This window comes from Protopterus annectens, chromosome 13.part0 (genome assembly GCF_019279795.1).
Source record: "Protopterus annectens isolate FY-2018-M chromosome 13.part0, PAN1.0, whole genome shotgun sequence".
NCBI classification, from domain to species: Eukaryota; Metazoa; Chordata; order Ceratodontiformes; family Protopteridae; genus Protopterus; species Protopterus annectens.
Genome location: NC_056747.1, coordinates 1,366,469,147 through 1,366,486,381, shown reverse-complemented (window position 1 = coordinate 1,366,486,381; position 17,235 = coordinate 1,366,469,147). Strand labels below are relative to the sequence as shown.

Here is a 17,235-nt window from a genome sequence, read left to right as displayed (position 1 = left end):
CCTTGTGTCTGGTTCCAGGCACAGAATCTTTTCCATTTGCCAGCATAAGATTTTCTAGTACTAGGCCTTCTCGCCTCCAAAATGACATCTATCACAGGTTTGCCGAGGGATGCTAAGGGTGAATTTAGGTGATTAGCCACGCTGCAAGATTCAAAGTTTGGAGCTGAGTGCACAGAATTTGGTTGTTCTGCTGAGACAGTAAGTAAGGTGTCTGAGGCAAGTGCCACGGAGGAAGGTGTGACACTGCACAGGAGTGGGTACCAGTGTTGGCGAGGCCAGTTTGGAGCAATCAAAATCATTTTTGGTTTGTCCTGTTTGACTTTTAGTACAACATTGGAGAGCAGAGGGGGAAAGGCATCGACAGATAGGTTTTTCCAGCTGAAGGACAGAGCAGCCACTTCCCAGGCTTTTTTGAGATGAGTTCTTGTGCAAAATTTGTCCAACTGATAGTTCTGGGGTGAGGCAAAAAGATCTATGTCGGGGCTCCCCCATTTGTGTGTCAACAAGTTGAAAACCTGTGGTTCCAGTTTCCATTTGTGAGGGTCCATGAGATTTCTGCTTACTTCGTCTACCAGAGTATTCAGCTTTCCTGGCAGGAATTAAGCTTGTAGTTGTACTTGAAAGGTCAAGGCCGTGTGCCACAATGCCATAGCTAGTCTGCAAAGGGGGTAGGAGTGTGCACCCTCCTGCTTGTTTATATACCACATAACCGTGGTGTTGTCAGTCTATCAGTAATTGTCCTGGATGAAGGTAGTCCTTGAAGGCTGTCAGTGCTTTCTGTACAGCTAGCATTTCTTTTTGATAGATATGAAGGTGCATTTTATTTGGGCTCCATATGCCCTGAATGCACTTCCCTGCCAGATGAGCCCCCCCAAGCATAGTCTGATGCGTCTGCAGTTAGGGTTTGGGTGGCAGGGGGTGGTGTGAATAACAGTTCCTTGTTTTGGTGGCAGGCCTCTGCCCACCATAGGAACTCTAGTTGCAGGCAAGGTATGATAGGAATCTGTTTCCAGGCTGTGACAATGTTGACTCCATAAACTTTTTAAGTACCACTGAAGTTTCCTCATATGCAGTCTTGCATATGGAATTAGAAGAATGCAGGAGGCCATGAATCACAAGGCTTGCATAATTTGTCTTGCAGATAGCAGGGTTTTTGTGGCCACCTGTTTGAAGTAAGTCACCAAATTAATTTGCTTTTCTGGCATAAGGAAAGCCATCTGGGCAGTTGTATTCAAGCTTGCACCCAGGAATGTAATTTTTTGACAGGGTACCAGTTGTGATTTATTTTCGTTTATAGTGTACCCTAGACAAGTTAGAACCCTTTTTACAAAAGCAAGATGTTTTAGAAGAATGTCCGTTTTCTGCCTGAATTAGACAATCGTTCAGGTATGGATACATTTGAATATTTTTTTGCCTGCAAAATACAATTACTGGTGCCAGGCACTTTGTGAAGACCCTGGGCACAGTAGATAAGCCAAAGGGCACTGCAGAGAACTGGTAATGCAAGTAGCCTGCTTTGAAGCGGAGGTATCTTCTGCAAGATCCCCTGATTAGAATATGCAGGTAAACCTCTTTTAAATAGAGTTGCCAACCAGGCATCCTTGCCTAGCATAGGTAGCAACTGGTGGAGAGTCAGCATCTTGAATTTTGGGATGTCCAGATAGGTGTTTAGAATAGATAAGTCCAGAATCGGATGCCATGATTTGTCTTTTCTGGGTACCAGGAAAAGTCTTGAACAGAAACCTTGTCCCCTTTCTTCTTCTGGTACTAGTTGAATAGCCCCCATGCTCATGAGGGAAAGCACTGGGCCTCTTCCCACTGATTTGTGGGCAGGTCTGGCCATCCGTTTGGAATTGGCAACGTATGGAAATGAAATCTGTATCTCTAGGATACTATATTTAAAACCCATTTGTCCTGGGTTATTAGTTCCCCGTTTCTTGCATGAAGAGCCAGGTTTTCCCCCCAAAGGGGCGGCTAAAAGGCAAGTGCTTGGTAAGTGTAAAGGGAAGTCATTGAGACTGTTTTCCATAGGGAGGTGCCTTGTTGTTTCCAGATTTGGAAGGAGGCGGCACCCCATTGTTTTGTTCTGAAAGTCCCTTGGGACAGAAACCTGGTACCTTTGGAATGTCTGGGTTTGACTTGAGTGGCTCTCAAAGAAACTGTAAAGGACCAGTTCTTAGTAGGCCAGTGCCTACTAAATCTTGGAGGTTGCAGTTGTAAAAAATCTTTCACAGTTTGCATAGATTTAGCTATATATCTTCTATCTTTTTTAGAACTTCTTCAGCCTTATTACCAAAGAGGTCCTATTGTAAAGGAGCATCCAACAATGTTGCTTTAACATGATCAGGCAGAGTTTGCTCTTTGAGCCAAGCATGCCTTCTTAGCACAGACCCAGTTACAGCAGCCCTGCAAGAGGCCTCCAAAGAATCAAAACCACATTGCAACGTACGTTTTCCAACTTGTTCAGCTGAATGCAATAGATCCTGTAAATCCTTATTTTCCACACAGTCAGAAATTAACAATTTTTCTGTTTAAACAATCCCATGATATGCTGTTGATATTTAAGCATATGAAATTGACAGTTTAAAGCCCTGATTGCCAAAGTTGCAGAAGTGTAAACCTTCTTACCCCATGTATCCAGCACCCTGGAATCTCTATCAGAAGGGGTAGGATTTTTAGCAGTAGAAGCCTTAATGCCCTTGGGGGCCTGAGAAATGGTTTCAGGGTCTGCAACAGGAGTTTTGAAAAGGAATTTGGGGGAGTCAGGAACCCTGTAGTATCGTCTGGCTTGCAAGGAGCCAGAGGCAGAGAATCAGGAGCCATACTAGATTCTGAAAAATCATCAACAATGTCTAGAACAGTAGGTATAGCCAAAGGCCTATGATGAGGAAGAAGAAAATCCCTAAGTCTCTCTTTAGATTCAGAAAAATCCTGACTTTCTCAGTGGAAATGTTCCCTTAAGTTATGTAAAGTTTCCCCAAAAGAAAAATCCTCAGGGGGAGAAGCAGAAGGAATGGAATCTTCTGCATCAGAGTCCTCATAAGTAGGTATAGACAATTCCTGTTCATCAGAAGAAATAGAATCCTGTTCAGAAGATTCATAGTCAATACCTTGCCTAGGCCTCTTAGGAGGAGGGGGGGGGGGTTGGCTACCCCTGATCAGAGTAATTAAATCTTCAGCCATTTTGATCACTTGTTTCTTAGGCATAGGGGCCTGCATATGTGGCCTAGACGTCAGTTTTTTAGACATGGATAGAGATTCTGGCCTTAGTTTTGAAGATGGTGTCTGTCTAATATAGAAATCAGTAGGCCTAAAAACACCCCGAGAAGTCGCGGCTCCGGACCCATTCAAGCTAGAGACATCCACTGGTTCCATAATTGAAGCATCTCGCGCCATACCGGACTCAGAATGGGTCTCAGTAGAGGCCTGCGAATCAAAATTAGCAGGTATCAGGGGTTGCGAAAGCTCCTCACTGAGTACTGGCGAACTGGCGACTGGCTTAGGAGAAGCGTCATCAGCAGTTTTGGACCTCAACGACCTTTCTGTGTCTTTCTTTGCATTTTTTTAGGTATTCCGGTAGTTGGATTGCTATCCGACGACATTTCGGGATAATTAACGCGCGAGCCAAAATATTTAAAAGCAAAAATGTACAGACGTTTAATAGTGCGTTGATTAAATAAAGCACAGAACCGACAGCAAGGTACATCGTGGTCAGGGCCTAGGCAAAAAATACAGTACAAATGGAAATCCTTATGAGGTATTTGCTTCCCACAAGTAATGCAATTATTAACTTTTACTGACATCGGTAAGGAGCAAACAAAAAAGTTTCCCCAATGGGGTACTTGGCTTTTAGTTGAAGACTTTGGATCTGAAACTCTAAAACGAAAATTTCAGGAGTCAGCCAACCAGCACTTGCGAACTGCTTCTGCTTTGGGCATTGCGTGGCAAGAAAGACTAATGTAATGGCGTCAGCTACATGTTTTATACCCCTGTCGACCTGATGTCATGGAAGAAGGGACAGCAACCGATGCAGAACCCAAGACTATGTTAATCAGGCCCAACTGAGGGCAACCTGCCAGCAGATTACCCAAATGTAATAACTGCAACAGTGAAACATGAAGAATATCTGCACAGGTCACCAAGTGCAAATGAAAGTATGTAAGCAGAAATTATATAGCTTTCCTTTATGATTAAAAGCTCACTTCTCACAGTTCCAGGCTTTCCACGCTTCTCAGTCTTGAATAAAACGATAGATATACAAAACCATTCTCTGAACAAACTTGTTAAGCCCATAGATTTACTAGTTTTACTTCTACAGTCTGCACTTATATGATGTACAAGTAAATGAGCATTAATTCACCAAAATGCCTTTAGATCACATTTATACAACCCAGTGACCAATGAATAAAACTGCAATATTACAACTGTTGAAAAGAAACTGTTTAGAAATCCAAAACTTAACAAGGGAAATGAAAACAGAACACATGCTAATCTGAACATCTACCCAACTGTGTAGACTACATGCTGGTTAACATGGAAATTCACTTGAGGTTTAATAATTAGTTTCTTTTCACACTGCACCATAAGCATTCTGTTGCTTTTCAGACAACTATGTAGATTAGAACAACCTCAGTCTGCTCAGGCACACCAGTCAAGCATGCAGGCTGTGGAGTACAAGTTAACTGTCAATGTACCAAATTGTCTCCCTCTCAGATCCTGTCCCGACCCCTAAAGTCTCTCCCAAACTCCCCCCCTCCAACCTTTAATCTTAACCCACCCCTAAAGTCTCTCCCAAACTCTCTCCCCCCAACCTTTAATCTTAACCCACCGCCAACTACAGCTGCCACAAACAGTCTAAGTGTGGAGCAACAGCTGGCCACCAAACAATGTATCAGAGCCACAGTGGGTGGCATTTGCTACTCTTCATCCAGGTGTGCCCTAATTTACACATGAAAACATGGTTAATATGCCCTATTTGGCTTAAAACTGAACTGCTACTTTACATAATACAATGTTCTCAGTTTCCAGATTTCAAAGACCGTCTACAGTAACAGAGCTCCATCACTACTTCATTTAGTGCACTATGATACCGAGTTTTACCATCTCAAAATTATATTCCCTCTCAGTTAACATGTTCATTAATATGACACACACAACTGTCCTTACATAGCCATATGCAAGTTTATACTATTTCTGTCTTCCTAAATTGGCTGTGATTTGGTACAAGCATTTTAATACCAAATGAACACTTACTACACAAAGATCTCACTGATGAAACCTGCATAGGAATCAACCGATTCTGGTTTAAACAAAAATAAGCCTTCAGTTTCCAGCACTACTCAGTACTAGAGGAGAAACCAACAAAATACATGCTTATTTGAATGGATATAAGGAACACTTGCATTACATAATAAAATGACAAATTTAGTGTGACTGACCGTGTATGAGCTGTATAGTGGTGTGCTGGCCATGTTGTTGGGAAGAGGCGGCACTGCACCAGAAGAGCAAGGGAACAGCCCCAAAGCAGCAAGGTTCAAGCCAGGAATTAGATGAGACTGAAGCTAAAACAGAAAAACAAACATAACTACTTCTCATTACCATGCAAATATGGAACAAAACAGCCAGCAATTCCAACAAGAAACAAAATGAAGTCTTGCTTTTACAGATCAAAAAGTGGAAACTGCCAAGATGCAAACAGAATGCTTTTTTCCTATACAATTCATAATGGCACATCAGCTAAGGGCAGCCTGCCCAACCGCACTTTGTGATCATAAAACCCCAAAAGTGGTTACGCTCAGTCAAGCTTCAAAGAACTAACATTCATATGGCCTGTAAAGTACTGATTCAAGAAGCTTTTTGGGTGGAAACCAACTGAAGAAGCATCTTACACAATGTTAATATCTACACAAGGTTTGATGATGATTAGGTCAGTAGAGGTGGGGTTTGCAGGAGCCACACCCCCAAAGTCTACAAGTCGGTGAAGTCACTCATAATAGACCTGACAATTTCATGAAAGTCTGCTAAGCAAGTAAAACTCTATCCCATTATGAATGCAACACAAACTCCTTTTCATTAACTCTACAAGAAAATCTCACTTGTCCCTCATTTTTTAAACTATTTTACAAGATTGTATGAAGTCAGAACACACAGCCAGAGAAACTTCACTCCCATACACTAGTCTGCATTACATCTCCCATGAACAACTTGATGCAGTTTGGTCAAAAAACTACTTGATCATAGCTGAGAGCTCATCCAGTCTACAGTCCATTCAAAAAAGTACAGTTGTGTACACTAACCATAAATGTAGATGTTTGAATCTATTCACTGTGGCAGTCATCACACTTGGATTATCCTGCCAGGTGTAGCTATCAGTCGTCCCAAATACCAGAGACTTAGTATTTCTGTGTCTGTTGCTGTCACTTCAGGATTGATGTCAGGGATATAAAAATAGGCAGCCGACACCATTACATCAGTTTTTCTTGCCCCAAATGTCAGGAGCCCCCAATAGGGAGCTACGTTATTGTGGAAAAAACCCACCACCAGTAAAAGGTAAACACCAATAGCCCTTGTAAAGAGCAAGTAAGAGAAAAAGAGAAGGAGAGAGAGAGAGAGAGAGAGACAAGGGGGCTGGAGGGTGGAAAACCAGGACTGCAACAGTGAATACACTCTAACATCTACATTTATGGTAAGTGTACACAACTGTACTATGTTCTTAGTGTTTCACTGTTGCAGTCATCACACTTGGGCTGATTCCCTAGGGTGAAGAATGGGTGGAGGCAGTCAAGAACAGTTGGGGCTGGCTAGTACGCCCTGCAGCACTGCTGTTGCAAAACCCGCCCTGGATTTGGAAAAGACAGGCAGGTGGTAATGCTTGGTGAAGGTGTGAACAGAACTCCAAGTAGCAGCTTCCAGAATGTACCTGGGTAGGGACTCCTCTGGGAAAAGGCTGCAGAGGTTGAAGTTGCCCTAGTGGAATGCGTTCTGACCCTGTGGGGGGTGGTTTCCCATGGTATTTGTAACCAAAATGGATACAGTATACTATCCATTTGGAGATGGTTTCTTTTGATATTGGCTTGTCCTCTGCCGCTGGTGCAAAGCTGACTAATAACTGGTCAGATTTCCTGAAGGGCTTAGTCCTATCAAGGTAGAATCTGAGCTGTCTGTGCATGTCTAAAGAGTGCAGGATCCTTTCCCCCTTATTTTGAGGATTAAGGAAAAAGGTTGACAAATGGACAGATTTGGATGAGAGCCACACTGGACACCACTTTAGGCATAAAAGTAGGGATAGTCCTGAAGGCGACCCTGTCAGCATGAAAAATAATGAAGGGTTCCACAGCCATAAGTGCTTGTAGCTCACTCTTCTAGCTGAAGTGGTGGCCAGAAGCAAGGCCGATTTCCAAGAGAGGAATTTTAACTTTGCTGATGCTGCAGGCTGAAAGGGGGTAGGCTTTTCCAACACAAAATTAAGGTCCCAAGCAGGGGTGGGGGCTCTTCTTCATAGCCTTAAGTTGTTAGCCCCTCTCAGGACCTGTTTGATGAGAGGGTGAGAAGAGAGGTGGCTCAGTGCTGTAATGAGCAGAGATGACAGGGGCATGGATCTTAATGGAAGAGAAGGATAGGCCTCTGTGCAGTAGGTCTGCTAGGTAACCCAGGATGAGAGGCAAGGAGGGCTGTGCTGTATCCGCTCCTTTAGAGTGAATCCAAAAACAATACCTTTTCCACTTAGCATAGGATTTCCTTGTACTGGGTCTTCTGGCTTCACAAATAACATCCAGCACCTGCTTACTTTGGCTGGCCACTGGAGGAGAATTCAAGGAATATGCCAGGGTGCAAGGCTCAGGGTTTGCAATTGCGGATGCAAGATCTGTCCTTCCTGCTGAGTGAGGAGGGTTGGGATCTGGGGTAGGTGCCATGGTGGCACCAGTGACAGACTGCACAGGGGTACCAGTGTTGGCGTGGCCAGTCTGGGGCAATCAGGACTGCCCTTGGTCTTTCCTGCCTTATCTTGAGTGGTACTCCTGTAAGAAGAGGCAGAGAGGAGGAGAATGCATAGATTGAGAGGTTTGCCCACTGAAAGGATAGGGCATCCACATTCCAGGCCTTGCTGTGTAGTACCCTGGTGCAGAATTTGCTGAGCTGGTGATTGTAGGGGGAGGCCAATAGGTCCACCTTCGGGGTACCCCATTTCTGGGTTAGAAGGCTGTAGGGTGTTGTGGTCTAATTGCCACTCATGTGGGTCTAGTAGATTTCTGCTTAAGTTGTCTGCCAGAGGATTTTGTTTGCCTGGCAGAAATTGAGCTTGCAGGTGAATATGCATAGCTGAGGCCATGTTCCACAGGGTCATGGCTAGCCTGCAGAGTGGGTACGAGTGTGTTCCCCCCTGCTTTTTGATGTACCACATCACTGTGGTGGTGTTGGTTTTTATTAGAAGGGGACCCGGTGAGCGTAGAGATCTGAAAACTGTCAGAGCGTGCTAAACAGCTAGCATTTCTTTTTGGTTGATGGGCAGATGAATTTGGTTTGGGTTCCAGTGGCTCTGAATGCACCTGCCGTCCAGATGTGCACCCCAGGCATAGTCTGATGCATCTGTGGTTAGGGTTTGGGCAGCATGGGGTTGTGTAAAGGGAAGTCACTTGTTGTGGTTGCATGCTGCTGCCCACTAAAGAAACTCTGTCCTGAGACAAGGTATTATAGGTATGATAGTTTCCAGGTCCTGAGAATGTTGGCACCAAAGACTAAGTACCACTGAAATTTCCTCATATGCAGTCAGGCATATGGAATTAGTAGAATGCAGGAGGCCATGAACCCTAGAGCCTGCAGGATTTTCCTTGTGGATTTGCTGGGTTCTGGTGGCCATTTGAGCAAAGTAGCCTATCAGATAGGCTTGTTTTTCTGGAGTAGGGAATGCCATCTGGGATGCTGTGTCCAAGCTTGCTCCCAGGAATACATTTTTTTGACTGGAGACTAGTTTTGATTTCTTTTCGTTGATAGTGTACCCCAGGAAGGTTAGAAGGTCCTTTACAAATGTCAGTTGCTGTAACAGCTTTTCCTGACTGTCTGCTTGAATCAGGCAATCGTCCAAGTAAGGGTATATTTTGAATCTTTCTGTCTGCAATAGGCAATGGTTGGAGCCAGGCATTTTGTGAAAACTCTGGGAGGAGTGGATAAGTCAAAGGGAAGTGTAGAGAACTGATAATGCATAGATCCTGCCCTGAAACGTAGATATTTCCTGCAGGAGTCCCTGATAGGGATGTGCAGATAGGCTTCCTTTAGGTCTAGGATGGCTAACCAGGCATCTTTGGACAGCATAGGGAGAAGCTGCTTTGTAGGGTGAGCATTTTGAATTTTGGTACCACCAGGAAGGTGTTTAGAATGGATAGATTTAAGATTGGGCGCCAGGTTCCCTCTTTTCTGGGTACCAGCAAAAGTCAGGAATAAAAACCTTGGCCTATCTGTTCTGCAGGAACAGGCTGAATTGCCCTTATGAAAAGCAGAGACCGAACTTGATTTTGTGCCTCTTCCCACTGGTTTGGAGGAAGGTCTGGGAACCCTTTTGGGGTTGACATGTGGAAATAAAATTTGTACCCCTGAAATACTATGTTGAGGACCCATCGATCGTTGGTGATGTTGGACCAGTTTTTTGCATGGTGGGCAAGTTTTCCTCCTAGGGGCATGAGCAATTGGGCAGAGGTGCTTAGTGGATTTGAGAAGTTATTGTGAATTCTTTCCATAAGGGGGTGGCTTAGCACTCAGTTTTAGAAGTGGAGGTACTCCACTGCTTAGATCACTGCATACCCTGAGACTGTAAATCTGGAGGGGGGGGGGGTCTGTTTCCCCTGGGTCTAGTTTGAGATGGCCTTGAGGGGGATGGAAAGTACCAATGTTGCGAGGGGCAATGCCTACTGAGTCTTGGAGGCTGCATTTTCAAAAAATCTTTGTCTGCATAGACTTATCCTCTTCTTCCATCTTTTTTAAATATCTTCTGCTTTGGTGCCAAACAGATTATCCTTGTTCAAAGGAGCGTCCAGTAATTTTGATTTGACATGGTCTGGCAAGGTCTGCCCTTAAGCCAAGCATGCTTTTTAAGTACAGAACCTGTGACTGTTGCCCTGCAAGATGATTCTAGGGAGTCAAACCAACATTGCAGGGTATATGCTTGCTGAATTGGCTTACAGAATGCATGAGCTCCTGTAATTCTTTATTTTATGCAGTCAGAAAGGGTAGACAATTTCTGCTTAATAAGTTCCATAGTATGTTGCTGGCATTTCAGCATGTGGAACTGACAATTCAATGCTCTGATGGCGAGAGTTGTAGAGGTGTATACTTTTTTACCCCATCTGTCTAAAGCTCTGGAAACCCTGTCCTAAGGGGTGGTATTCTTAGCTGTAGTTGCTTTTATTCCTTTAGGTCCTTGGGAGATGACCTCTGGGTCAGCAGTAGGATTTTTTAAAAGAAATTTCCCAAGTCAGGAACTCTGTAGTACCTGCCTGGCTTCTTTGGAGCAGGGTGTAAAGTATCAGGAGTTATAAATACATCATCCACAACATCCAGAACAGGAGGGCTAGCTAAGGGTGTGTGCTGTGGTACATCTAAAAATTCCCAGAGTCTTTTTGGACGGAGGATAATCCTGGCATTCCCAGTGGAAATGCTCTCAAGGTATGTAGGGTTTCACCAAAAGAAAAACTCTATGGGGGGAAAGCAGAAGGAATGGATTCCTCTGCATCCGAATCCTCATAGGCAGATAAGGGCATGTCTTCATAGTCAGAAACCTCAGTCGGACTTCTTGGTCAGTTAAAGCTGCTGGGGACAAGTTTCTTTCTGTTAGCAGGGGAAGATTGGCTTCCCCTAATCAGCATGATCAGGTCTTCTGCCATTTTAAACATTTGAGATTGTGGCAAGGAAACAGGCACTTGATGTTGGGTCGGTTTTTTAGGCATAGCTCGTACTCTTGGCCTTAGCAACTCGGTAGTTTTAGAAAGAAGTGAAGACGTGAAAGAAGTCATCGGTTTGTGTCAAATATCGGTAATGCGAAGAACTTCCTCGGAAGCCAGTGCCTGCACAGTGGCTCCGGACCCATCCAAGGTAGAGGCATCTGCAGGTTCCCAAGTCAAAGAAGAGTCTCACGGCATACTGGACTCCAAATGGATCTTGGTAGCTCCTGCGAATCCATCAAAGCGGGCATCAGGGGCTGTGAAAGCTCCTCTCAGAGTACCGGCGAACTGGTGACTAGCTTAACGGAAGTGTCGTCGGCATTTTTGGACATGTGTGGTTCGTCTCTGTCTTTATCCTTACGTTTTTACAGAAGATCGGTAGTCGGATGGCTTACCAAAGCCATTTTGGAATACGGAGATTGAGAATGAAAGTATTTAGCTACAATAAGGGCCGACGACGAATAGTTCAGGCGTTGAACAAAGCAGAAAACTGACGGCGAGATGCATCGTGATCTGGGCCTAAACAGGTGATGCAGTAAGAATGGAAATCTCAGTGTGGTATTTGCTTTCCACAGGCGAGATAATAGTTAACTTTTTCTGACATAAGTTAGAGCAAGAAAAAAGGATCCCTAATGAGGTGCTTAGATTTAGAAGACTTCAGGATGATTCAGTTTCAAAAAGGAAAACTCAGGTAGCGGCAGACAGGCACTCTCGTAAAGTGCTTTGGGCTCCTCGGCAAGAAAGACTGATATAATGGTGCTGGCTGCCTGTTTTTATACCCCTGACGACTGACGTTAGTCCTGCAGCGACAGCAACCGATGCAGAAATACTAAGTCTCTGGTATTCGGACAGACTGAGGGCTATCCCTGGCAGGATAACCCAAGTGTGATGACTGCCACAGTGAAACACGAAGAACAACAAAATCTGCAAATTAATTTCTAACCCACCAGAACACTTCTGCCCTCCCTCTCCAAAGTCAGCAGGCTGCCAGTCACCTGCAGAAATGAGTTATTCAGAATCTCATCTTTTTCAACTACTTCAGCCAAGTGCTTTCCTACGTCTTGCTGCCAGACGTTATAATAAAAAAGTGTCCACAACAATCACCTGCAACTTCTCCCATTTTACTGCATTAATCAGGACCCTCCCAATTCCAAACTGCACTGTGTTGACCACTCATTCATACTTGCAGCCAACCTCTGGAAATCCTTCCCCCTTGCCTAAAACAAATCTTCTCTATTTATTCAACATTTGTTTACCGGGATGGTCTGACTGGGCAACAGTGCCCATTTTCAGTGGAAGCCTGAGGAGAAAAAGGTTCAGCAAAGTACATTTTGACTAATACATGTCTAGTACAACAAAGACAAAGTTTACTACACAGCTTATATGCATCTACTTACAATCTAGGAGAGATTAGTAAAGCAATTTATATATATATATATATATATATATATATATATATATATATATATATATATATATATACAGGAGATTAATCAACAAAAATATATACATGAGAGATGAAATTAACACAAATTACAAATACAGTACAATAGGGTCTTACATTTTCTTAAAACACTAAAGTGCATTTAGTATGTCATCTAACAAAACACAGTTTACAACTGTGAGGAAGACAAGGGGATAACAGAGGTAAGGGAGGAGGTTACAGGAGCTGTACTTTGGTTGATAGAAATATGTCTGACCAGTGCACAAAACAACATGGATTAAAACATTTGAACTGTATCTAGGTATTGATATCCATATAACCGAGTGCACAAAACAACATGGATTAAAACATTTGAACTGTAACGTATTATTGATATCCATATAACTGAGTGCACAAAACAACATGGATTAAAACATTTGAACTGTATCGTATTATTGATATCCATATAACCGAGTGCACAAAACAACATGGATTAAAACATTTGAACTGTATCTAGGTATTGATATCCATGTAACTGAGTGCACAAAACAACATGGATTAAAACATTTGAACTGTATCTAGGTATTGATATCCATGTAACTGAGTGCACAAAACAACATGGATTAAAACATTTGAACTGTATCTTAGTACTGATATCCATATAACTGAGTGCACAAAAAGTACAGTTTTGTACCTACCATAAATGTAGATGTCCGAACTGGATAGCATCTGCAGTCATAACAAGTGGGTTGTCCTGTCGTCAGGCAGCCCTTCAGTCGGCCGGATTCCAAAGTCCGGGTCCGGCTTCGGCTGATGTCGCACTCCACCCGACGTCATCTCTGTTGGTCTTCGGGTATAAAGGCATCAGCCGACGCCATTTTCCTCAGTGTTTCTTGCCCCAGATGCCAGTAGCCCTCTTGCAGGCTAAAATTTGGATAGATGCCAATGTTTCCAAATAGAGGTAAACACAACAATAAGCATGTATGTACATATACACAAACAAATACACCATAAAAGACTCCCCCCCAACAGCTAGCTATCAGAAGGGTAAACACCCTAGGAGTACCACAGAGGGGAAGGAGGGAGGGTAATCCTGACTGCAGATGCTATCCAGTTCGGACATCTACATTTATGGTAGGTACAAAACTGTACTATGTCCTTCATGGATGCATCTGCAGTCATAACAAGTGGGTAGAATACCATAGCCAACTAGGGGAGGAGGATAAAAGTAGATTATGGTGTGTTTAGGATCCCCTGCAGTACAGCAGTGGCAAACCCTGCTCGGGATCTGGAATATAGAGGCAAATTATAATGCTTGGCAAATGTATGCACGGAGGTCCAAGTAGCCGCCTCAATAATGTCTTTGGTTGCCACTCCTCGTAAGAAGGCTGTGGTAGTGGCTGTTGCCCTTGTAGAATGAGGTCTTATGTTCTGTGGAATTGGTTTTCCATGGAAGGAGTAACAGAATCGTATGCAATTTCCTATCCATTTGGAGATTGTCTGTTTGAAATAGCTTTTCCTTCCCTTCCTGTTGCATAGGCTACAAAAGTTGGTCAGTCTTTCTGCTATTTTTGTTCTGTCCAAGTAGTAGCGTAGCTGTCTATGTACATCCAAGGTATGCAGTATTCTTTCCCTCTGTTTTGTGGGTTGGGAAAGAAGGTAGGTAGGTGGATTGCCTGGTTTAAAGACACTCTGGATACCACCTTGGGCATAAATGTAGGATTAGTCCCCATGGACACTCTATCTTGGTGGAAGATTAGGAAGGGTTGCACTGCCATTAAGGCCTGTAGTTCTGAAACCCTCCTTGCTGAAGTAATTGCCAGTAGGAAAGCAGTTTTCCATGACAGGTGTTGTAGATCTGCTGTTGCTGCTGGTTCAAAGGGTGATAGTGTCAACTTTTCTAGCACAAAGTTTAAATCCCAAGCTGGTAATGGTGGTTTCCTTGGAGGTTTTACATTCTTGATTCCTCTGAGGAACTGCCTGAGCAAAGGGTGCGAAAAACAGGTGGATCAAAGCTGTATTCTGCTGAAATAGCTGATGCATGTATCTTGATGGAGGAGTAGGACAGGCCTGAATGAAGAAGTTCGCCAGATACTCCAGAATGTTAGGCATATCTATGTTTGACACATCTTTTCCTCTTTCCGTACTCCAGATGACAAACCTTTTCCATTTTCCAGCATAGTTCCTTCTTGTTGAAGGTCTGCGCGCTTCAAGAATAATGTCTTTAACTCTTTGGGAAAGTTCTGGAGTAGCTGCTGCTATGTCATGTTCCATGCAGTCAGTTACAAGGTTTTAGGTTTGGATGTATCATGCTGTAGTTGCTCTGCGTTAACATCAAAGGCATGAGGACAGTTGTCCACATATTGTTCCGAGACATGCTCCTCAGTAGTGGGTACCAGTGTTGTCTTGGCCAGTTTGGAGCTATCAGGATTATCCTTGGACGTTCTTCCTTGATTTTCAGTAGTACCTTGTGTATCAAAGGGAGAGGTGGGAATGCATATGCTGTTAGGCCTTTCCAGTTGAAGGAGAGCGAATCCACTTTCCATGCTAATGGGTGGAATGTCCTTGTGCAGAATCTTTTGAGCTGGTGATTGAGAGGTGATGCGAATAGGTCTATCTGTGGCATTCCCCATTTCTTTGAGATGGTCTTGAAGATGTCCGGGTGAAGCTTCCATTCGTGGGCATCCGAAGTGGTTCTGCTTAATATGTCTGCTAGAGTATTGTCTTTCCCTGGTACAAATATTGCCTGTAACTGGATGTTGTAGCTGAGTGCCAGGGTCCACAGCTCCAAGGTCATTCTGCATAGGGGGTATGAATGAGTGCCTCCCTGCTTGTTGATGTACCACATGACTGTGGTGTTGTCTGCCTCAACTGGCCCTCTGAGAAATGGTTTGAACTTTTGGATTGCCAGTTTTACTGCCAGCATTTCTTTTAGGTTGATGTGCAGTTGAAGTTGATCCTGTGTCCACAATCCTTGCACGCATTTGTCCAGCATGTGGGCCCCCCATCCTAGGTCTGAAGCGTCTGTTGTGATGGTCTGGCTTGCTTGACATCTGCGAAAGGGTAGGCGTGGGTTTGACTGGCATGCCTGAGCCCACCATAGGAACTCCTGTTTTAAGCATGGAATTAGTGGGATTTCTGTTTCTAGACTGTGTCTGTGTTGGGACCATAAATTCTTTAGGTACCACTGTAGTTTTCTCATATGTAGTCTGGCAAATGGAACCAAGATTATGCATGATGCCATGAAGCCCAAGGCCTGCAGTACTTTTCTTGCTGTTAACTTGTTCAGTTTTGTTAGTGCCAAGAAGTAAAGAGGAAGTTCTTTTTGTTTTTCTGTAGTCAGGAATGCCATTTGTTTTACTGTGTCCAATTCCGGGCCCAAGAATGTCCTTGTTTGGGATGGTATCAGCCTTGACTTTTGTAAATTGACTGTGTATCCCAGTGCTTGTAGCAAGTAAATGACCCTTTGTAAATCTGTTGTCAGCTTGCTTTTGTTGTCCCCTTGTAGCAGGCAGTCGTCCAGGTATGGGTAAATTTGAATTCCCTGAAGTCTGCAATGGCCGATTACTGATGCCAGGCATTTTGTGAATACTCTGGGCGCAGTAGATAAGCCAAAGGGCAATGCTGAGAATTGATAGTGCTCTGATCCTGCAAGAAATCTGAGGTATCTTCTGCAGATTGGTCGAATGGGGACGTGCAGGTATGCCTCCTTGAGATCTAGAGTTACCAGCCAAGACTCCTTGCCCAGCATGGGAAGAAGTTGCTGTAGGGTCAGCATTTTGAATTTTGGGACAATGATGTATGTATTTAAGGTGGACAGGTCGAGAATTGGTCTCCAACTTTTTTCCTTTCTTGGAACTAGGAATAGTCTGGAATAGAACCCCCTTCCTTGCTCTGCTGTTGGCACTCTTTCCACAGCTCTCATGTTTGCCAACTCCATTATCTGGCGTAGAGCCTCTGTTTTTTGATTTGGAGGTAGATTTGGCATTCCTCTTTTGACTGGTAAAGTGTGGAAGTGAAACCGGTAACCTTGATCTATGGTTTGTAAAATCCACTTGTCTTTTGTTATGTAGTGCCAGTTCTTTGAAAATAAGGTTAACTTTCCGCCTAGAGGAGCTGCTATTTGTTCCCTGGTAGGCGGATTTAGGGTTAAGTCACTGTGGTAGTGCTGCTGTAGTGGCAGTGGTTGTGTCTGTGCCTCTGTTGTTACCTTGCCACTGTCTTCCTCTGTAGGCACCTCCTCTGGATTGGTTTCTGCCTCTGGAACGTCTATTCCTGCCCCTTTGAAATTTTGTGGAGTCAGGAAAGGACCAATTTTTGGCAGGCCAGTTCCTGCTAAACCTTGGGGGTTGAACCTGCAAGAAATCTTTAACGGTTTGAACAGATTTTGCCTTTTCTTCCATTTTCTTCATAACCTGCTGGGCAGGTGTACCAAACTTGTCTTGTCCATAGGAGCATCTAGCAACTTAGCTTTAACATGATCCGGTAAAGCTTGTTCCTTTAGCCATGCATGCCTTCTTATCACTGTGCCTGTCATGGCTGATCTAAATGAAGCCTCCAGTGCATCATAGCCACATTTTAAGGAATGGTTGCTAACCTGTTGTATGTTATTTACCATCTCTAATACATATTTCTTATCAAGAGATTCATCAGAGGTTAGTTTTTTAGTTAACTGATCAAGCATAAACTCTTGGTATTGTATCATGTGAAACTGACAGTTTAGAGCTCTAGCTGAGAGAGTAGCTGAAGTGTAGACCTTTTTACCCCATCTGTCTAATGACCTTGCTTCCCTTTCAGAAGGAATAGGGTTTTTAGCTGTGGTCGCGGCTACTGCCTTGGGACCCTGGGATATAGTTTCTGGGTCTGCAAGTGGAGCCTTGT

At 43.8% G+C, this 17,235-nt stretch overlaps 1 protein-coding gene across 1 annotated transcript in view; it reads right to left on the bottom strand.

The window, feature by feature from the left end:
• IGF2BP1 (insulin like growth factor 2 mRNA binding protein 1) overlaps positions 1-17,235 on the bottom strand; it is a gene marked incomplete in the record, with an annotated part of 2,071,998 nt that overhangs the window by 714,848 nt on the left and 1,339,915 nt on the right. The window contains 1 exon segment of the mRNA XM_044055393.1: positions 5,439-5,561. Coding sequence (XP_043911328.1) covers positions 5,439-5,561 — 123 coding nt within the window.